Source organism: Rousettus aegyptiacus, unplaced genomic scaffold (assembly GCF_014176215.1).
Source record: "Rousettus aegyptiacus isolate mRouAeg1 unplaced genomic scaffold, mRouAeg1.p scaffold_m13_p_8, whole genome shotgun sequence".
NCBI classification, from domain to species: Eukaryota; Metazoa; Chordata; class Mammalia; order Chiroptera; family Pteropodidae; genus Rousettus; species Rousettus aegyptiacus.
This window is the reverse complement of record NW_023416311.1, coordinates 31,809,348-31,832,445: the sequence shown is the minus strand read 5'-3', so window position 1 is coordinate 31,832,445 and position 23,098 is coordinate 31,809,348. Positions and strand designations below refer to the sequence as shown.

The 23,098-nt window shown below is 35.4% G+C and overlaps 1 protein-coding gene across 1 annotated transcript in view; it reads left to right on the top strand.

Moving 5' to 3' along the window:
• Positions 1-23,098, top strand: part of CCDC192 (coiled-coil domain containing 192) — a 171,168-nt gene that overhangs the window by 35,058 nt on the left and 113,012 nt on the right. Inside the window, exons 3-4 of the mRNA XM_016159025.2 lie at positions 10,835-10,966; positions 11,904-11,960. Of these exons, the coding sequence (XP_016014511.2) occupies positions 10,835-10,966; positions 11,904-11,960 (189 nt within the window). The remainder of the gene's footprint in view (positions 1-10,834; positions 10,967-11,903; positions 11,961-23,098) is intronic.

The window sequence follows — 23,098 nt, the reverse complement described above, 5'->3', positions numbered from 1 at the left end:
GCCTTATTAACTCTGACTAGTAGAACACATTGGCCAGAAACAACTGTAAATTGTTTCCCCTTGTTCCTTCTCCTAAGGGAGAATTACATGGAATTACCTTGCGGTTGTCCTGTTTTTCCTGTATTTTAGACAACATATTAAGGAAAGGAATTTTTTGTTGTCTTCAGGTGTGTATTGTGATAAGCCTCATCTGGATTTGAGTCAGGGAGGAATGCACATAATTTGGAGATCAGAAGGGGCATTAGATGCAGTAACTTGATAAGACTTTGGGTTATCTCCTGTTGGGAGGAGGTGAGTGTATTTTTGGATTAATATAGAATAGATGCACCATATTATGTGAGAGCATTTCCCATATTGAGAAATGCATATTTTTATGAACATAAGGGTGTAATTGTTCTGAACACCCACAGGGTGATATTTAATTGGTCTCTGTTTTATGTCTACCTCTTCTGGAGAATTGCTCCTTCTGGTTTCAATCTTGTAATACGTCTGTGGCTGTCAACCATATTATTCCTGGCCAGAGGGAATGATCTTTGAGCAAATGACCTAGGCCCAGTCGATATGATATCCCATTCTCTTGACCATAAAGATTGACCCAAGAGAAGTCATATGAGCAAGGATGGGCCAAATAGAGTCATTCTTCAGTTTGTTACTGGAGGACAAATTGTCTGACAATTGGGATTATGAACCTGGGTGGTTTAGTTCAATTGTGATTCATTCCCTGGGGCTGGACACAGCGAAGCTCCCTTAAACACACGGCTGCTAGCTAATCCAAATTGTCTGTCTGGTAGGAAGGGATAAATGAGCAAACTGTTGGGAAACAGATTAGCAGTGTCTGCCACAATAAGGTTTATATTTTGGCTGGTGGGAAGGTGAGAAAGTAGCTGTCTGGCAGCTACTATTTTTTCAGTAAATTATTGATGAGGTGGTCATTTAGGGTGAGAGGTGAGATGGAATTTTGAAGAGAAAGAAAGTATGAAATGATATTTGAGAAAAGAGTAGAGAGTAATAAATAGTTATCTCAGAGAAGAGGAAAGTCAATTTACTAAAAGAAAAATATAATATTTAGATTTCAGGGCGCTATTGAGTACCTGTCTGAGATTTGTGCTCATTAATTCAAAATGAAACCAGTCAATCCAATTTTGTTAATTTTTCCTAATGTTCAATGAATGGATGTAATGCTAACGGTTTTCTTGGCCATTGAGTGCTAACTAGAAAGCCATTTTATTTTTATGGAGTTAAATTCACGTAATATACAATTAACTATTTTAAAGGATGCAATTCAATGGCATTCGGCATATTCACAGTTTTGTGCAATCACCACCTCTCAAAAGTTTCAACATTCTCTTCACCCTAGAACACTTTGTACCTATTAAATAATCATTCCCCAAAACCCCCTCCTCCCATCCCTAATAACCACTAATCCTGTCTCTATGGGTTACCTATTCTGGATATTTTGTATGAAAGGAATCATACAATATGTGACCTTTTGTGTTTGGCTTTCTTCACTTGGCATAATGTTTTTGAGGCTCATCCAAGTTATAGCAAGTACTTAATTCCTTTTTATGGCTGAATAATATTCCATTGTGTGTATACAACACAATTCATTTATCATTCATCTGTGGTGGACATTTGGTTTCTACCTTTAGATATGAATAATGCTGCTATAAATATTCATATATAAGTTTCTGTGTGGATATTGCTTTCATTTCTCTTAGGACACTCCTGGGAATAGAATTGTTGGACTAAATGGTAATTCTATTTTTAACTTTCTGATGAACCACCAAATTGTTTTCCAATACAATTGCACCATTATGCATTCCTACTAGCAATGTAGAAGGGTTCCTATTTCTCTACATCACCAACATTTTTTATTTTCCATTTTTTAAAATTACAGCCATCATAGTAGCTGTGAAGTAGAATCTCACTGTGGTTTTGATTTGAATTTCCTTAATTAATGAACAATGATATTGAGTATTTTTTTAAATTAAAAAACATTTCCAATTTTATTCATAAAAGTATTAATCAAAATTGCAGAAGTAGATTTTAGAGCTATAAAACAATAACAAAACAGAAAATAAATTAAACATTCCAGAGACATACTGAAAAGTTTCAAAGAAATACACATGAAATAAAAATCTACAGTTAAATTGTGGTTGCACAACAGGTTATATTCATTCCTAATTTTTTCCAGTAAGTTGTTTCTTATATATCTTTCTCTTTCCCAAATTGTCCAGTTTTGGCATTGCATTCAAAATATTTTTTATGGTTTTTGTCCAGTTTAGTCCGGTTATAACCACCTCGCTTCGGTGAATGCCCACATGAACAGTTGTACCATTAGGTTCTCACACTGTAACTGCCTAATGTAGATCAGGGGTCTCCGGCCACCAAGCTGTGGACCAGTGCCGGTCCGTGGCCTGCACACAGCAGGAGGTGAGCAACCAAAGCCTCATTTGTATTTGCAGCCACTCCCCACTGCTAGCTAGCATCACCACCTCAGCTGCACTTCAGATGATCAGGCATCAGATTATCATAGAAACACCGATCCCTAATACCAAAAAGATTGGGGACAGCTGATGTAGATGACATATTTTTTTCTGTACAGCTGGACCATCTTGATGATTTACTGACCTTTGTAGCGTCCTCACACCACCTGGACCTCGTCTTTGTAGATGGGCATGAGCAGACGTTATACTTCTGCCACAACTCTTTGGAGAGCAGGGATGACATGATCTTCCTGTACACATATGAGGGGATATTGAAATGATATTTGTAAGTTTTACTGTATTTTGAGAGTAGATAGATGTTGAACTTCATGGTGACATCTACCTAGCGCTGGGAGGGATCTTGAACATTTTTTCATGTACTTATTGGTCATTTATGTATCTTCTTTGGAGAAATGTCTGTTCAAGTCCTTTGCCCATTTTTTAACTGGATTGTCTTTTTTACTGTTGGATTGTAAGAGTTCTTTCTAAATTCTGGATTCTAAATTCTTATTAGACATATGATTTGCAAATATTTCCTCTGGCTATTCTGGGTCCTTGAAATTCCATATCAATTTGAAGATTGGCTTTTCCATTTTTGTAAAGAAAGACATTATAATTTTAATATAAACTACTGAATCTATAGTTTGCAATGGAGAGGATTGCCATCTTAATAGTACTAAGTTTTGTAATCCATGAACATGGAATATCTTTCCATTTATTTAGAACTTTTTAAATTTCCTTCAGCAATATTTTATAGTTTTCAGTGTATCACTCTTTAACTACCTTGGTTAAATTTATTCTTTGATAATTTATTCTTTTGGATGCTATTGTGGATAGAATTGTTTTCTTTATAGGTATACCTTGTTTTATTATGTTTCGCTTTATTGCGTTTCATAAATATTGCATTTTTTACAAATTGAAGGTTTGTGGTGACCCTGTGTTGAGCAAGTCTATTGACACTATTTTCCCGACAACTTTTTTTTACTTTGTGTCTCTGTGTCGCATTTTGGTAATTCTTACAATATTTCAAAGTTTTCATTATTATTGTATTTGTTATGGTGATTTGTGACCAGTGATCTTTGATGTTACTACTGTAATTGTTTTGAATCACCATGAACTATACTTAGGGGGAAAGCTATCACTTTTACAATTGAGTATGAGGTTAGCCCAACATAATAAATACCCCTTATCATGTTGATGAAGTTTTCTTCTATTCCTAGTTTGTTAGTGTTTTTATTGCGTTGAATTTTGTCAAATTTTTTTTCACCTGCTGAGATGATCCTGTTGTAGCTCCCCTTCATTCTATTAATATAGTATATTAAAGTAATTAATTTTTTCTTAATGTTGAACCTCCCTTGCATCCCTTGGATAAATCCCACTTTGTCATGGTGTATATACTCTTCTTAATGTGTTGTTGGATCCAGTTTGCTAGTATTTTGTTGAGTTTACATCTGTATTCCTAAGAGATATTATTGATATCTTTGTTATAATATCCTTGTCTAACTTTGATATTAAGGTGATATGTTAGAAAGTGTTCTCTTCTATTTTTTTGGATATTTGAGTAGAATTAGTGTTAATTGTTCTTGAAAATTTGGTGAATTCATCAGTGAGGTCATCCGATCCTGGGTTTTGTTGAGGGAGTTGATTTTTCTTTTCTTTTTCTTTCTTTCTTTCTCTTTCTTTCTTTCTTTCTTTCTTTCTTTCTTTCTTTCTTTCTTTCTTTCTTTCTTTCTTTCTTTCTTTCTTTCAATTAACAACCCAATCTTTGCTTCCTGCAAAGGTCTATAGAGCTTTTCTATTTTTTTCTTGAATCAGTTTTAGTAATTTGTGTGTTTCCAGGAATCTGTCCATCTCATTTAGATAATGTAATTTGTTGGCATCTAATTGTTCATAGTATTGTCATAATCTTTTTAATTTCTGTAAGACTGGCAGTAATGTCTCCACTTTCACTTCTGTATTTAGTTATTTTTGACTTTTCTCTCTTTTTAAAATCAGTATAGCTAAAGATATGTCAATTTTGTTGATCATTTCCAAAAATTAACTTTTGGTTTCACTGATTCTCTCTACTACTTTTCTATTATCTATTTTGTTTATCTCTGCTTTATTATTTATATGCTTTATTATCTCTTTATTATTTCATCCCTCTACTGGTGTTGGTTATTCTTTTTCTCATTCTTTAAGGTGTAAAGTTAGGTTGTTGATTTGACATATATATTTTTTTAACCTAAGTGTTTTCAGCTATAAATTTTCCTCTGGCACCGCCTTCACAGCATCACCAATGTTTGCATTTTGTATTTGTGTGTGGGTGTGTACATGTTTGTGTCTAAGTATTTTTTAATTTCCCTTTTGATTTTTTCTTTGTCCTATTGATTCTTTAAGAATGTGCTCTTTATTTCCATTCATTTTCAATTTTTTTAGTTTTCCTTTTGTTACTGATTTCTATCTTCATTCCACTCTAGTCAGAGAAGATACTGTGTATAATTTCAATCTTTTTAAATTTATTGAGAATTATTTTATGGCCTAATGTATGGTCTGTCCTGGAAAATGTTCCACACACACTTGAGAATAATGTGTATTCTGATATTGTTGGGTAGATTGTCCTGCATATGTCTGTTAGGTGTAGTTATTTTATAGTGTTGTTCAACTCTATTTCCTTATTGATCTTCTGTCTAGATGTTCCATCCATTACTAAAAGTGAGGTATTGAAGTTTCTAACTACTCTGTCACTGTTTTTTACTGTCTATTTCTCCCTTAAATTCTGTCAGCAATTGTTTCATATACTTTGAGGATCTGTTGTTTAGTGCATATACGTTAATAAGTTTGGTGACTTGACCCTTTCATCAACATATAATAATCTTCTTTGTATTTTGTAATAATTTTGACTTAGCATCTATTTTGTTTGATATTAATATGTCACCCTAGCTCTCTTTTGGCTACTATTTGCATGGAATATCTTTTTTCATCCTTTCACTTTCAACCTATTTGTTTCTTTGAGTCTCAAGTTAGTCTCTTGTAAGCAGCATATAGTTGGATCATGTTATTTATCCATTCTGCTAGTCTCTATCTTTTAGTGTGTTTAATCCATTTACTTTTAAAGTACTACTGATAATGAAGGACACACTTCTGCCACTTTGCTATTTGTTTTCTATATGTCTTATATCACTCTGTTCCTCAATTCTTCCAGTGCTGCCACCTTTTGCATTTAATTTTTTCTAGTGTACCATTTTGATTGGCTTTTACTTTTCTGTATCTTCTTTAGTTACTTACTCCTATAATATGTATGTTAGTATGCTTGATAGTATTCTATAGGGCCCTTAGGCTCTGTTCATTTCCCTTCATCCTTTTCATTTTTTGCTCCTCAGACTGGGTAATCTCAGCTGCCCTATCTTCAAGTTGCTGATCCTTTTATCTGCCTGCTTATATCTTCCGTTGAACTCTTCTAGTGAATTTTTCATTTAATTATTTTGGTTTTTAACTCCAGAATTTCTACTTGGTTTCTTTTTATATTCTCTATCCCTTTATTCATATTCCCCTACCTGCTCATACATAATTCTTCTGATTTCCTTTACTTCTTTGCCTTTGGTTTATTTCAGCTCTTTGAGCATATTGAAGATAGTTAATTTAAAGTACGTATTTACTAAGTCCAAAATTCCAATGTATGAGTTTCCTCAAGGATGATTTTTTTTTAACAATTTCTTTCTTTCTTCTTTCTTCCTTTCTTCCTTCCTTCCTTCCTTCCTTCCTTCCTTCCTTCCTTCCTTCCTTCCTTCCTTTCTTCTTTCCTTCCTTTCTTTTTCTCTTTCTTTCGATAGGTACTATTTTACTTTGTAAACACTGCGATTTTATTGTTGTTGTTGAGAACTATACATTTTGAATAGTATAATGTGGTAACTCGGGAAATCAGATTCCTCCCCACTCCTTCAGAACTATAGCTGTTGCTTGTTGAAGGCTACAGTTATGTATTTGTTTAGCTACTTTTCCAAACTAATTTTGCAAAGACTATATTTCTTATCATGTGTGGTCACTAAAGTCTCCTGTTCCATTATCTCTGCAGTTAGCCAGTGACCTGATGGAGATTTCCTTGCATGTCTCTATTCTCGTCAAATGCTCCCCTGGATGCTGCAAGCATTCTGCTAGATTCTAGAGTTTTGAAATAGCTGATTCTGAAATTTCTTGCCTGCTCAATAGTTATTTAAGTGAAAACACCAAATTTTGGAGCTTCCTACTCTGTCATCTTCTGCGAAGTTTAAATCCTTTTGTTTTAACTATTATCTTGACTATAATACTAAAATATAGCAGTACCCTTTCTTGACTGCATCAATAAATTATACAATGGATACAGTTTATTGTTCTTTAACTTTTAACTCTATTGCAATACAAATGATATTTATTGAACATTGGGGTACATATTGAAAATTGAATTTTTGATTAGATTTACACAGCTTCAAGGGTATAATGTAAAAGTTATCTCTTTGTTTTACATAATTCTTAAGAAAAAATTTTGTCTTAGGGCTTCCTGAACTTTAGACTTTGAAAACTCCTAAAGCCGCCATCAGGTGAATTCAATAGAGTGAATTCAAAATGACAGCTAACACTGTGACCTAGCAGTAAGGCACAATCTTTTATGCACTACTTTAATAATAATAATAATAATAATAATAAATATATAAATTATATTTTTCTCATCCTTTTTTGGGTTATTAGGGTTATTCGATGGACAATTTTCAAAGGAGCCTGAGGAATATCAATTTTCCTGTGCTGAAAATTAATAAATATCAATATTCCTATGTTCCAACATACCCACATGAGGAGAAAATAATATCCCTTTATCCTATTTTTGTGAGGTGATAATACATATGAGAATTAAGACTCACAATTTAAAAAGTTAATAAATGAGACAATCTTAGCAAAGATTGTTTCTGGCCAATTCAATTGTGTCTTGATGTTAAGTTTTGACAGAACTCTCCATTCATCCTACTGGACAATTTACAACTAGTTCAAATACATATGACTGAAGAACTACTCTGTGAAAATATAGGAAGGCAGTATAGAAAAATCCTATAATAGGTACCAAGGTCATACCATCAATGAGTTGTGGGATTAAGACTAAAACACATAGATCTCCTCATTGCTGGACAAGGTTTCTTAAAGTCAAGCTGAACCCGAGTTAAACATATCTGAGTCAAAGGGATATCTAGATAGAAACCTCTGGCAAGCAGAAAGGAAAGAGATGGGGTTGATGTCCATATAAAAAGGGAGCAAGATGGCAGGACAGAATTCTCAAGTCTTAGAAACAAAATTAATTTTCTTCAGGTAAATAAGTAAGCACACTGAGAAACAATGCTGAGGACCACATAGCAAGGGGAAAGGGGTGGGAATTACAGGTCTCATCTTTGCAGGCAGCTTCAGAGTTAAGTTTTGGATATAATATGCAATCCAGAGTTAGAGGCAGATGAGTATAGATCCAAATCCAATCTCCTCTTATTCGCTGTGGGCAAGCTAATTCACCCCTGAGAGCATCTAGTTCCTCGATCCTTAAACAATGATAAATATAAAAAATATAAATAAAATGTAAGGTTTTGAGCAACAAAATAAGATAACTTAGATACAGATAGCATCCAGCAGAAAGCCACCAAATAAATGTTAGTTACTTCCGTTTTTCCATGAATTTTACTCACTTGTCGTCAAGAGCATGGAATTTTGGGAATTAGATAGTATATCAGTAGAATGCTCATGGTAGCAAGTAATAAAAACTCAATTCCTAAACAATAAAGAAACATCTCACTAAATGTAAGTCTCAAGATAGGACATGCTTCAAGATAGTTGGATAAAATAGTTCAATAATGTCAGCAAGACCCGGGTATTATTTATTGCCCACTTTTCCATTCAGAGCGTGGCTTTTTCATATGACTGGTTTCCTGATGTTTGTGGGATTGCTACAGTAGCATTTATATCTGGTAGATAAGAGAGAGTGCTCCTTCAAATCATCAACGTTCCTCCCGTGTGGTGCGAGTGGTCCAAATTAGGTCACATCTCCTTATACAATAACTGTTGCCAAAGAAAAGCCAGGCTCTGATTGGTTTAGGCCTTGATTTCTGAGCCACTCAGCAGCAGAGAGGATGGGACTGTCATGATCATCTGACTCCACTTCTTGAGCTTCTTGGAGTCAAATTTGGGTTTAGGGAGTCAGACTCAATGTCCACTCCCGAAAGCTTAGATTCCAACTTACTTGCCATGTTGTGTAACTTGGGTAAATTTTACAACCACATTGAACTTACTGAATTTCTTCATCGGCAAGTTGGGTATGAAGCTGAATTGAGATAAATAAGCATGAAAACAAAAGGTTCAGCAGAATGTCTGGTATGTACTCAGTAAATATTAATTATTATTATTATTCATCTACATGCTTTTATATTATATAATAGTTTTAAGAATGTCTAATGAAGTGAGATTTTTGAGAATGTATACATCACCACTTTCATTTTTTACCTCCAAAGTCTTACATATAATAAATGTCCAACATATTTCTTTAACAAATGAATAAATAAATAAATATCTATTGAGTGAATGATTTAAGGCCTTAAAACAATAGAAGGTAGATTTTAAAAAAAGGCAACCAAATGATGACTGGAAATTAGGAAAAATATGAGAACAAAATGGGCCAGAGTGAGAAAGAATATACTTGAGAGAAAAAAACACTAGACCTAGAGAGGCCTTTCCCCTGAAGACTAGAATGGTTGCAGGAAGTAAGCAAAGCAAATACAATTTGTGTTTAGGGTAACCAGTTTATAGAGGCTATGATATCTTCAAATATTTTGTTTTATAATTTGATAAATAATAAATATTTGGATAAAACCCATATGAATGCTTACTGCAATTTAGAGGAGGTAGTAAAAATAAAAATAATAGTTATCAAGTACTTGATATGTTCCGGGTGTTGCTCTGAGTGTTTATCTTATATAAACTCATATAATCCTCATAATAAACCCATGAGGTAAGTACTATTCTTTTTATCCCCATTCTCATTTAAAGATAGAAAAATCAAGCCCAGAGAGACTGGGCAACTTACCCAAATCACATAAACAGTAAGTAGCATACTGAGATTTTTACCCAACAGGTCTGACTCAAGAGTCTGTGTGTTATTATACACGATACTGTATAATAAAATAGAAGGGTGCTCAGAGAAACTAGATTGCATTTCCAAACCACCACACATCCAAGAGTTAAATGTGTTAGTGCCCGTGAGAAGCACTGGAGGCTTCCCAGGTCGCAGAGAGTCAAAAGGCAGAGCCACCAGTTCATGACACATGTGTTCCCTCTGGCCCTTACATTGTACTTCCGTAATCCCTAGCATATAACATGATGACCTTGAAGAATGCCAACTACACATCTGTTAAGCAGATGATTGTGTAGATGGATGGATGGACGGTTGGATGAATGTCAGTATATATGATGTGCTCACCTTATTTCCGCAGCGGACCAAATCTCTTTATGCTTCCCCATTTGGTAAATTGTCATTAAAAACTTGCTGGATTTTTCAAGATGAGATAGTATGCTTCACAATAACAGCTGAAGTAATACGAAAGAGATACTTAGAGATAATCCATTCCTCAGAGGATACTCTGGAACTTGGAATGAATACAAAATTTTTTGTCTCTTCCCAGGGACTCTTTCAAAATTGCTGCTGAGCTATAGAGAAAAAGCACAAAAAGCTGCCTGAATGAAAGGAAAAGCTAGTTCAGGGGGCTCTCCAAGGGAATTAAGGGACCAGGGACTATCAAAGTACCACTTACCTCAAAAGGAATCTACAAACAGTAAAACAAGGACAGTCATCTCTAGACATGGTTTTTGGTTACAGTCTAACATAGATCTGCCTTTGATCAGAATTTAACTTGAAATTCCTGCACTTTCCTTCACCTAGCCGCTTATATTTGAACATTCAAGGGATTTAGAACTCCCACTCTTTCTAGAGAGCTATAGTCCCCCAAGAGTTAAGTTTCATGAACCATATGTAAACCACTATACAGATTTCAAATACAGATGCACAAATAAAGTGCAATCTTGAAACATAAGATGAGTGTTGAGACCATCGCACTAGAAATCTCTGCCTGTTGTAACTATGTGGTCTCATGTCTTGTCCAGGTTGATCTTTATAATTAAAAATAAATAAAATCAACATCATTTCATTATCTGTCTATACTAATCATTTGTCATATGTAGAATATTCCAGAAGCCATTTTCATATCTGATAGATACCAGTGGAAGTAAATAATTTATAAATTGAACTTTTAAAAGAAGCTTTTAAAAACTCAGTGTACTTACATATCCTTAAAAGCAAATGTCTTTAGCTTTCAGCCTCTGAAGGAACAAAATCAAAACTGCTTGAGCAAGTTTCCTGGCTACAGGAAAAACTAGAGGCTCTGGACCATAAGGAAGACAGTGGGGATCTATATAAAAAAATGGTTCTTGCAAAAGACCAGGTATGTAGTAGAGGAAAAATTATCTTTATTTCAAGTTACCTAAACTTACATGAACTGACAATTCTGCAGTCATTACTGGCTGGGTTGGAAGTTCATATTTAAGTTCAAGATGGTCAATAACAATTTTGTATTTGCGAAATGTAATTGTACTCCTTTATGAATATTTACTTCCAAAAATTAATTTTGTTAGTAATATTTTTAAAGTTTGTTTGATATGCATCCCTTTAAACCAGATTAGCTAAATAGTCTATTTATTTTATAAGTGGTATTGACTGTTTTCAAGGTTAAACTTAACAAAGGAATAGTTTCTTTCTATGTAATAAAATAAGTGGATCAGAAAATTTGGTATGTGCTTTTAATCAATTCCTTTATAAAGAGTTATTAATCTTTGAATCTCAAGATATTTTTATATGTGTCGTTATATGAAAATTTATCTCTTGTTCAATCCAAATGAGTTTGTATCTGCCTTTGGAATATATATATATATATAGATAGACACACATATGCATGTATATATGCACATATACATTACAAAATAGATATGTATATTATATATTTATATATTCTTAGATATGTATATTCTTAGAAAACATACTCATATATTACAAAGAAGGAAACAAACCCATTAAGTCCCGTATAAAAGTATGCATGAAATAAGGTGGGTTAGTATTACCTACAGTACATCAGCAAACATTATTTTTCTGAATCACTTCCTAGTTCTTAACACATTCATTCACTTTGTCCTTCAGCTCTTCATTACAATGGAGAAGAGATAGGAATGGAAACAATGATTTCTTTAATGGTGATTTTCAAAACCTCTGGCTGAGATAATGCCATTCATAAGATTTGAGAACCAGTGCATATTTATATCTGTAATACTTTGAATATGTAAAAGGAAGAGTTATATACTTCATTTCTGAACTTTCCTCTTTTCCAGTGCATTGAGAAATTACAAGCTGAAGTGAAAGCCTCTCAGGAGCAACTTACAGCCCATGTAAGTGTTTTTCTCCAGTTTTCATCCTGAATTTATATCACTGTTATCTTGGACATGAACAGAATATTTTCAGATGTTATAACTGCTGTCTTTCTGCTACAAACCCAATCACAAGACTAAGAATCAGTATTTTTACCACCTCTACAGAGTTGCCTTTCATAAAAGAATTCTGATTCATGTTGATGATAAAAATTACAAAACTGAACTCTCATATTAAACCAGGTTGGTTTAATCAGGTATCATCAGGTTAAGAGAACAGGAAACAAATAATAGAAAGACAAAGAAGCCAGGCTCCTTTAGTGAGTGAATGGAAGTAGAAATTACAGACACATTGAATGTAGGTCTATAGCGGTTCCCCTTAAACTTTAGTATACAAAAATTATCTGGAAAACTTTAAAAAACACATTACCTAGAGATTCTGTTTCCTATATGCCTAGAGTAGAACCTGAGAATGTGCTCTTCTAGGTGATGTTGGATTCAGGTCATGCTGATGCTGCCAGTCTTTTGCCTATATTTCATGAAGCACTGTTTTTGATATATTTATTCTGCCCCAGTCTTGTGATTTTTAGGCAAGTAAACATATAAACAAACCAGACATAGAATTGTCCATTTTCTTCTGTAAGTGCTGCACTGAGAGAGACCCTATGAGTTTCTGGGGCAAATTTTATTTATACGTTAGCCTATCTTTGCTCAGAAAACAACTAATGAGAATCTCCTGCCACAATACCCTTGTGTATTCACATGCATAAACCAGTCATCGCCCTGCTGCTGCCTTTCCCAAGGATCTGAACAACCCTGATCCTTAAGCGTTTCCTCATAGACTTGCTCACTACCCTCAGTGACCTCTATCATCTACATCTGGGATGCTCTAGGGTGACTTTTTGATTAAGAACACCGCCACTCATGTTAAATGGCCAATTTAACCACGAACTCCTCAAGAACAGTCTGAGAGGCTGTAGTCCAGAAGTCCAGCAGGGGAAGAAAAAAAAAAAAACAACTCTGCAAAATAATAAATTTTAGTCACCATTCCTTTGGGGTTTGAAATGAGCCAATCCGGATAAAATCACAGTAGTTGTCCCAGTTTTGTGCTGAGATAGAGAAAAGCTAATTGGCTATGGCAGTTAGCAGAGCTTTTACCTATAAATTCAAAATCTTTTTTTGACCTTGTATACTCAATTGACAGCAGCCTGCATGTGTGACACTGTGACATTTTCAGACAGAAGTATATCTCATTAGCCCAGTATTCTGTCACAGACACCTCTCACCTGGCATGCCCCTGAGGGTGCCAGTTAATGACTATTGTTAGAGAGTGTCTCCTCATGCCAGACTGATACCTACAGCCATATGTCCATGGGTTTTTAGCTCAGAATTTTTTAGGGAGAGCAACTTATTTACTAAGTTCTAATATTAGCTTCAAATATCTCTTCATGTAAAACTGATGGAGAAAAACATAGTCTTGGGTGCCTTAGGGAAGTTCCTATGGTATCTTCTTCCTTTGCCTAGTTTCTGTGGATTCCATTCTTGTATCACACTGTTCCACGCCCCAATCTTGTCTAAATTGGGATTGCTTCCTTGTATTAGGGTATGATACCAATGACTGAGATCTCTCCTACATAATTTTTCAATGTTCAGGTTTTAACATAGCACTATAGTCATCAAAGTTTTACTTCAACTCATCAAAAATATTTAAATAAAAATAATATTAATAATGGTATTTATTGAGAGTAGAGTATATGTCTACCACATGGTAGGTGCTTCATATATTATCTACTTTAAATCTCAATACAACCCAACAAGGTGAGCGTTGTTTTTCAGAGAAGAAAACTTAGAGATTAGATCACTTGTCACATGTGTCAATTCTGAAACCCATGCTTTTGCCATCACAACTTGCTGTTTCTCCAAATCATATTCTCTACATGCCATCTGAGGTATCAAATAGTGTTTATAAAAATTTATTTCCAGTCTCCTTTCTCTATTCACTCTGAGTGATTCATCAAATTATAAAGCTTCAACGTGGACTTCCACGAAAATAAACAACCCTCCGCCTCCATCAAGTTCTTCCTATCTTAATCAACCCCTGATTACAGTGTTGTAATGAGCATTTCCTAAAACATTGTTCCTGGGAAAAAAATATTCTAAATGATGTTAACAGGTATTCTGGGGGGTGGGGGAGAATGGGAAGGGAATTAGAGATTAAGTTAAATAGCTGCAGGACTTATCAGTGTCTAGTCAATCTCCAAGAAAGGACCATAGTATATCACCTTTCAATGGTATTTCACCATGAATGAGTTTTAAGTACACAGGTTTGGAGACAACTGTCATACCACATTGAATTAAAGCACTATGCTTGCTAAATATGATCTAACTATCTTGCCAAGACCCCAGGCTCAGCATATATGAGTCAAATTTATCTTCTATTCCTGTCTCTTAAGTCTGCTCCTCTATTCGTATTCCCTAACCATGGTGAAAAATACCACACTACTTTTATTTATTCTAGATACAAACTAAAAATATTCTTAGACTCCTACCTCTCTCTGCCTCTATCACACATTTAATTAGTTGTCAGGCTCTAAGTTTCTACAAGTTATCTCACTTCTGTGTCTTCTATTCCATTGTACTACCACATCCTTAGCTCTTTTTGATGATTTTACATGTTGATTATTGCTACTGGCCCCAAGATACAATATAGCCCACTTGCTTTCACATCATCAAGCTCTGGTTGCAGAGGAGAGAAAGGATAAAATCTGTGTGTAAAGTTTTGGGATGGGGGCAGAAAACCAAACACAGCCAAAGATTAACACTCAAATGGAGAATGAGTGTTCTATTGGAGTAGCAGAGAAGAGAAAGGAGATTAAGGGACTGAGGTGGTAGGAATAAAACCTGTAGATGGGGTGAGGGCTCTTTGGGAGATTGCAAGTTTCCAGGGAGTTCTGGGGATGCTTGAGACTAGGAAACAAGAGAGCATTAGTAAGAGTTGTCAGGCAATGTGTATTTGAACCCCCTTAAGTGTTCGAGAGTCATGTATGAAGTTTGGAACTCTCTTTTGGACTACGCCCCCTACATGTATCACAACCATAGAATTTGACCACTGTAGTAGTCTCCTGGTTTCCTTGACTCCACCCTGAGTGAAGTTTTCATAGGACTATCCCCACCCCTGGTCTCCCTTTCTCACTCACTACCCTCTGCCTCATGCTGAACAGGCTAGTGAAATAGAAGTGCTGTTCTTTACACAACCAGTGTCAGTTGATGCTCTACTACTTTGCTCTCGTATTCTCTCAGCCTGGACTATACTTGCCTCTTTTCTTTAACCAGATAATTCTTTTCTTGCAACACTCATATCAGGGACCAACTTCTCCTTTTGCCCCCAGAGTACCTTCTCTGGGCTCCCATAGCCTTCTATACATCCATCTGTTTTAGCTCAAAATACTACATTTTATTGATGTTACCTGTTTATACATCTGTCTCCCACCAGACTCGAAGGTCATTGAGGGCAGCACCAAGAATGTTTCTCTATTCACTATACCAAGCATAGGGCTGGGCACACTGCAACCACTCAATGCATTTTGTTGAATTGAATTTTACTCTGATCATGTCATTTCCATTGTTTCAAAGCCTAGAATAAGACAATAGTTGCCCATTATTCCAGAATAAAGTCCACTCTTGCAACCATGGCATTTATCATACTGAAAATGAGGGTCTTACCCTTTTTTCTGACTCTTCTCTGTCATATATATGTGACTTCCAAATATACCCATGCATTGCCGCCTTAGGGGCTTTGCTCCTGGTTTCATTTCCACCTAGAATATTTGTCCCTACAATGGTACTTGCCAGATTTTCCCTATTCTTCATCAAGATTTTTCTTTCCAGGAAGTTTTCCCTGACCATCAATCCAGAAGTAATCTCTCCTTCCTTTGGTACTTTCATAGCTCTTCTCTGCCCCTCTCTTCTGTCCCTTGTCACACTATTACTCACAATAGAATTATTTGAGCTCATGAAGAATAGAGCAAGTCCTTTACCTTTATGCCTCTCACAGTGTCTTGCTCAGCATTTTATACAGATTTCATTGAAATGAATTGTTTAGATGGCTAAATTAAAAATAAAGTTATTTTGGTAATTATAAGAACCGACTTTAAATCTCTGGGAAAATTATTTTATTAATTTTATTCCTTAAATATGCCAGATACAAAAGGCATGACTTTAATCTGAAATAGATATTTTCAAGGTATAACGTGCAAGGAACAAAAGGTAATAATCTCGGGAATGGAAATACAGGAAAAATAACAGAAAAAACACAGTTGTGGAAAACCCTTATTTCAGAAGAAATAAGAACATCTAGAGGAAACTACAGTCTTAGCATGAAAATAAACAACCTACAGTCTTGACTTTCTTTTATTCAGTTCACTTGTCTAGAACACAATAGTTGAATTATGTTATTGTATAATTAAATGGATAGTTATGAAATAGAGAGATATACAAGCCTAAACATTTCAGAGTGAATTGTCACTGCTAATATTTGGATGATTGAAGTTGCATCCCATTAACTTTAGTTTGCCTAGTCACAGCTTATAACTTTCAAAAGATTACAAAGGGTTGCTCCTCCCAATGCATACACAGGTACTCACGCTGAGCCTAGGTGTTTTGTTGGCTCCCTCCCACTTGATTACTTATCTGCTTAGAGACCTACATGGGATTAAACAATATTTGAAGTGAATGTTTATAATCACTTAACGATAATTGTTCATATTAGGGCAATTCGAGTCAGGACTAGGAATCTTAAGGGAATAAAGTCCTTTCACAACTAATGCATTAGAAATTGCTGAATCCACTGCTTGCCTATTTTTAGTATTTGTTGGTGGTGGTGGGGGAAGGGTATAAATACTCAGCCCTGTCCATCTACTCTGTCATCAATGATCTGGTTATCTACAGTAGTACAGGGATTTGCCTCCTCTCCCACCTCCATCCCAATGGCTAGCCCATTTCTTGGTCTAGATGCCCCCAGCACCTGACTAGCACCAAAAGTTCTGTAATATTTGATGTGATTATTTAAAAAAAGAGAAACCTGGGTAACTGGGTAACAGGCACTCAAGTGTTATGTTATTCTCTATACTGTTCTGTATGCTTGAAATATTTTACAATAAACTAAAAAGTTAACAATAACCAGAAGAAGGAACCCCTCCAATAAATTACACAGCATGCTTCAAGCTTTAGGATAGTTGAGTGTGTATTTGAAATCAGAAATTCCTGGCCTGCAATTCCTGAGGACATACTTAGACCTGGAAGCAATGGTCCTGAAGTTCAGGGTCAAGAATATAAGGCATAAAGGAACCACCAGGGGTACCCATGACAGAGTTTTCCCCAAAAGGTGGTTTAACTTCTTTTCCTTCTCTAAGGAAGCTATCAACTACCATTTTGCTTTCTAAATTAAGAATCTACAAGAGTCCTCAATTTAGATCAAGAACAGATTCCTCTCCCCTAGAATTCCAGGCTGTCTACTAATTGGTTTTTTCCTACCATGATAGAGAATATAGGTTGGTTTGGGGTTGCCTAAGCATCTGTTACACATCTTTGGCAGTAGTACACTGATATCTTTTTAAATTGTGTCTCTTCCACCCTGCATAGTCTTGAGGGGCCTATAATTCAAAGTACCCTATCAGCTACAAGCAGGAGAGTAGGCATGTGCCCTAAGCCAATTGGACTCTGAACGTTAATTCAAATGAAACTAGAGAGGAAAAACAGTGATAATTCAAGTGATGCAAGAGAGAGAAAACTGATATGTACTAGTGATGCTCCAGGTATCATGGCAAAGGAGTTTGTGTTGCCGGGACCAGAAATGCTCTAGTTCCTGTCTATTTCTGAATCTGATTCCTGTCCATTTTAGGAATAAACCAACAACCCCAATTAGCTTTAAGAAAATTCACTTTTTCATTATGCTAGTCAAAATCAAATTTGGTTGCTTACTGCTGAGAGCTGTAACTCATATACCATTTAGTTCTCAAAGTGTGGCCCCTGGACTTGTTTAAAATGTAAATTTTGAGGCCCCAGATCATCTCCTGAATCAGAAATTCTGGGAGTGGGATCCGTAGTATGAGTCTTTAAAGTTCTCCTGATGATGGCTAATGTCCGAGAAGCCCTGTACTGTCCAATGTCATCCCTAGCATTTGCAGCCTAGACCCTCTGTTCTCACCAGAATTATTGTCCCTGATGAGCACCTTGCTGTTGAGGCCCATCTCTCTGATCTGACGCTCCTGACTCTGAGAAACATCCCTAGGCCTGGTTCTTAGCATAGGACATTTGTTCAACTAATGAGCTTCTTCCTCTCTAAATCTCATACTTCTACAGGCTTTAGCAGTATCACTTCATTCCTGAAGCTTGTCGTGACTAATTCTTAGGTCAAGTGACAGTAATTAATAACACCTTAGAGTCATATAACAATTTACCGTTTCCTAAATACTCCCACCCACATTACATCATTTATTTTTCACAACGATCCTGTGAGGCAGGTATTACTCCTTCTCTATCAGATAAAATGAAAGTCAAGAAGATAGCAGGAAGCCTGCTCAGTGCAAACAGCTAGTAGGTAGCAAAGAAAAGACTCTAATGTAGGTATTCTGACTCTAGGGCCCTTGTTTCATAAACTTGATTTCACTCTCATTTCAAATTTTTTGTTGAATACCCAACACACATGCTGGTTGTGTTGATTATTTATGATCTTTTAACTTTATCTACAGACCTCATGGCAGAGTTATTCAGCCTGAGGGACTTTGGTAGTAGGAGCTAATAGAGTCTTGCCTGGAGCCAATGAAGAATGGGGAAATTTCTTCCCAGAGAGCCATTCTTTTGGAGCCAAACATGTTAATCTAAATGAAAAATTCCTCAGTGATTATTTATGAATAGAACCCTTTGGTACCAAATGGCAGCCTATACAATAAACCTCAGAAATATTTTATTGCACTAGTTGATTATTTTATAGCTAAGCCCTTTCTGTAACCCATTCTCTTTGGTTCATTTATCTGGACTAGATGATTATTTGGCCCTTTATTTTAACCCTTTGTGTGGTTATATCGTGGCTCATCTCCTACATACTTCATCTGGAGAAGCTAAAAATAGAAAAATAACAGAGGCTTTCAAATCTCATTGGTGAGTGTTGCTGCCAAACTCCTTTGTAAACTTGGAAAGAAAAGGGGTCTGAGCTCTCACTGCACACCAAGTTGCTCATAACCCAGAGTCAGTACTCTCTGAACTGTAAGCTATTAGATAGATCCTGCCTAGTAAGGTGTGGTTAAATAGCTAATCTTTGGCACATTGATGAGGCAAAGTAAAACTTTGGAGCTCCACCAGGATCTTATTTAATTAATCTTATCTGGTGTTTTTTTTTTCTTCTTCTTCTTTTTTTTTTTTTTTTTGGCCTCAAAATACCAAGGCACAATAATTTGCTATGGGAACTACTAATCTTAGCTACAGAATTATCTAATGAAGGCAGATTAAGGGGCAGGGCCCCAACGCATGAGTTTGGTCAGCACATCAGCCAAGCTCAGATTCTGGCTCATATCCAGGAAGCTCATTTTTCCTTCTCTGCTCAGAGCTGAGTCCTGTTTCTTCATTTTCTATAGTCGATAAATAAGTTTAAGCTGAACCAACACCCAAGGACAATTCCTCCCACCCCCACTACTTTACAATCATTGCATGTGTCTGAAATTTGTTTAACCACCTATTTGTACACAGGGTTCTAATCCTTTCACTTTTTTTGTTTTTTTTTTAGGGGGGGGGGGGTAAATACCTATTAGCAAACTTTATTTTTTCAAACATATATTTCAGTTTCTTACTTGATAAGTTTGGACTTCTTACATCGACAGCCTATCAAAAGAATATACAGTTTAGAGGCTCAAACATTCCAATACAGACTTTTGATATAATCTCTACCTAATTGTCAAAAAATCAAGTGAGAATAATGTAGAATTGTTCACATCAGTTTTTCCTTTTGATCCTGAGCTGTATTAATCTATATAAACCACTAGCAATAATGCTCACACAAAACTTATGCTATAGTATTATTACAAGAATCTAGTAGAAATCATTTTTTAAATCATTATTTTTTTAATAAATCAAAATCATTTAAGATGATTGAGAGTCATACCCTCTCATTCTGGAGAATAGAAAGATGAACTATTGATATGAATCATGGGCAGTGGGGAGTGGGTTTAATTGGCCACTGGTCCTGCTACCTAATTAATTACTGCTAGGGAGAAGGATAATAATGGAGAGCTAGGCACTGGGGTTGACCCTCATGGCCTTATGATACTTACTAAAATTCCACTCCTCTTATTTGTAGAAAGACATTAATAACATTACTTAGCTTCATAGGGTGTTTTGGAGGGTACATAATCTTGTGAAGTAATATAGGAAGTAGTTAGAGTGTCTAACACATACCAAGGTTCAAAAAATTTATTAACAGTTATTCCAAAATGAATGGTTTCAGTAACTGCTCTACAATTTTTATGGTCTTGCGGTGAATAATCTGCTAGAATAAAGTACCTCATTTCAGCTGCCAGTTTATTTTATAGGGGGCACTAGGAAGCTGATTAATCAAAAACTCAAAATTACTTTCTGAGGGGAATCTTGTCCTGCTCTGCCTTGGTTCATTTTTTCTCCTGGAGAATGTCTTTTTAAGCCTTTGGTAGAACTATCTAGTTATAATTCATCTGTTTATTTGTCTTTATTTTCCATTAGCTTATAAGTTTCTTGACAGTACAGCCTGGGTTTAATTTGTGGTATTTGCTACATAGTAGGTTCTTAATAACCATTTGTCAAATAAATGAATCAATAAGTCAATCAATAAATGAGCAAGTGAATGAATGAAGGTGAACATCCTTTCAATTCAAGAAACATTATTTTGGGCCTCACGATTTCTAAAAGAAGATGTCATTTCTGGCCCCATCTCAGCTGACCATTTCTACCAGAGAGCTCTGTGCCTAACTGGACTCCAAGAACTAACCATGAGTATTATCTTGGGCTCAACTCTTAGCTTTAAAAATCTTGGCTGAAAAAAAGCATATCATATAGAAATATCTGAACTACAGTCCATTTTCCCTCTCAAGTATATATCCCAATCCTTCCTGAATAAAGTGAGGTCAGCAGAAAGCCACATTTCTAGACTATATTGTGTCATTCTAGAATTGCTTTTATTGAATGGCGGGTGTGGTGAGGGGTTTGACATGATGCTAATGACTTAGTTTGGGAAGATTTTATAAGAAACTATCTTGCGAAGCTTATTACTATATTTACTGTCAGATTACTATTGAGGATATTTATTACTATATCAGAGAGTATGTGTTTCTACATCAGGAATATTGACTCTTCCACTGAACACTGGTCTTGTTTTTGCTTCATGGATTCTATGTTTCTGTGAATGGTTGTTTTGACTACCAAAAAGGCTAGAGCCAAGTTCGTTGTGCCTCACCTCTAACAAGTGATTTTGTAGAATGTCAAAGCATGAATTGTGCGAATCAACCTTCCAACTTACTTCTTTTAACTTCCCTTTACCCTATCTTTCCGGCTTTTATTTTAGTGGCTTCTAACGCAATATATTTACCTTTTCGAGCTACCCTAAATTCTTTCTGAAATGCGTCAGTACTAAATTAAATCAACAAATCAAAAGAAAAGTAATCAGACTGATTCCATAAAGGCCCTGAGCAGTATTTCCAGAGTTGGCTCCATAGACCATAGATTTAATTTTGTAAGCCTTAAATACTTCTATGGCAAGTGAGGACCTTGATCAGGTCTCTATTACCTTTCATTAACAGCTTCATTACCCGACATTCTCCCCTACCCCTGCTTCCAGTAGACACCCAACGGTGGTTCTGATTTGAGGATTTGAGAGTCACTAAGGAATCTTCCAGGCTCAGGCCTCCATCCCTTAGCAAACTGGGCCCTTCCCCCTGCTTCAGCCCCTACTCACCTTTCAACACTTACTGCTCGTGTCTCCCAGGTGACAAGCTGCTCTTGACTCCTCAGGCAGAAACTGTCCTCCTCTCCAGTGCACATTCTATGGATCTCTCTTTTAGTCTTTATGCTACTCCATCAGTTGAGTCCCCAAGTCCTTCCTGAGACTTGGCTTTATTCACAGAGTTCTTGACACAGAGTAGGTGTTTAATAGATGACTTGTTGAGTGAATGGACAAGTAAATGAGAAAATGTATCTATCTATATATGCTGGCTGCTATTTAAGGTTCATTTCTAAAAATAAAACAAGTTAAGCAGTTTATAGTAAATCATCCAGAAAAGGGACCAAGAAATCATTTATTTACAATTTTATCCTACTTTAAAAGGGAAAGAAACAAAATCAAATAAAAATTTGTATCTTAAATGGATATAGCCTGATATTTTATTAATATTAAACATTTTCTGTTTTCTTGCTATAATTTATATTACTATTAAATATTAGCTATAATATTTAATTTAACCATATTTATTTATTTATACTCCAAATCCACAAAGAATTTGTATGAAATAGTTGAATTTTTTAAAGTACATAAATAATTGAGAATATATATCAAAATAAAATAGCAATAAAAAGAGAAAAAATAGAACATATACCTCTTAAGTCATAACTTCTCACACAATAGAGTTGAAACAAAAATATAGCTTCGATATTCCCAACAGCCAAAGGCAAAATGGGGAAAATGATCAGATGAATAGTGCTGATATTAAGGGGAGGGGATGTTACTAATTATTTTCCAATGAGTTAATTCTGAAATGAGATTTTGTGTTGGATTTCATACAGAGAATATTGAGAGATAACGTTGAGAGAAAAACCTATCAAAATGATCAGATCAGCAAATGCAGTAATGGATTTTACATGCTGTTTCAGTAATTTCAAAAAAAAAAAAAAAGAAACCAAGAACATAACATGTAAATAGTTCATCTTTTCTTATTGTAATTATAGTCTAGTTGGTTTTGCATATTTTTTAAATCCCCAGCTCTTTATGATAATCTAGGGCAAATGTATTTAAAGGCCACATTCCTCGTAAGTAATGTGGAAGAGGAAAGATGGTCAAAATAAGTAACGTGCATCTGGAGAGTGCGTGGCTTACATAAAATAGAGAATAAAACCTAAGTCATTCAGATTTTCCAATTTTTCAG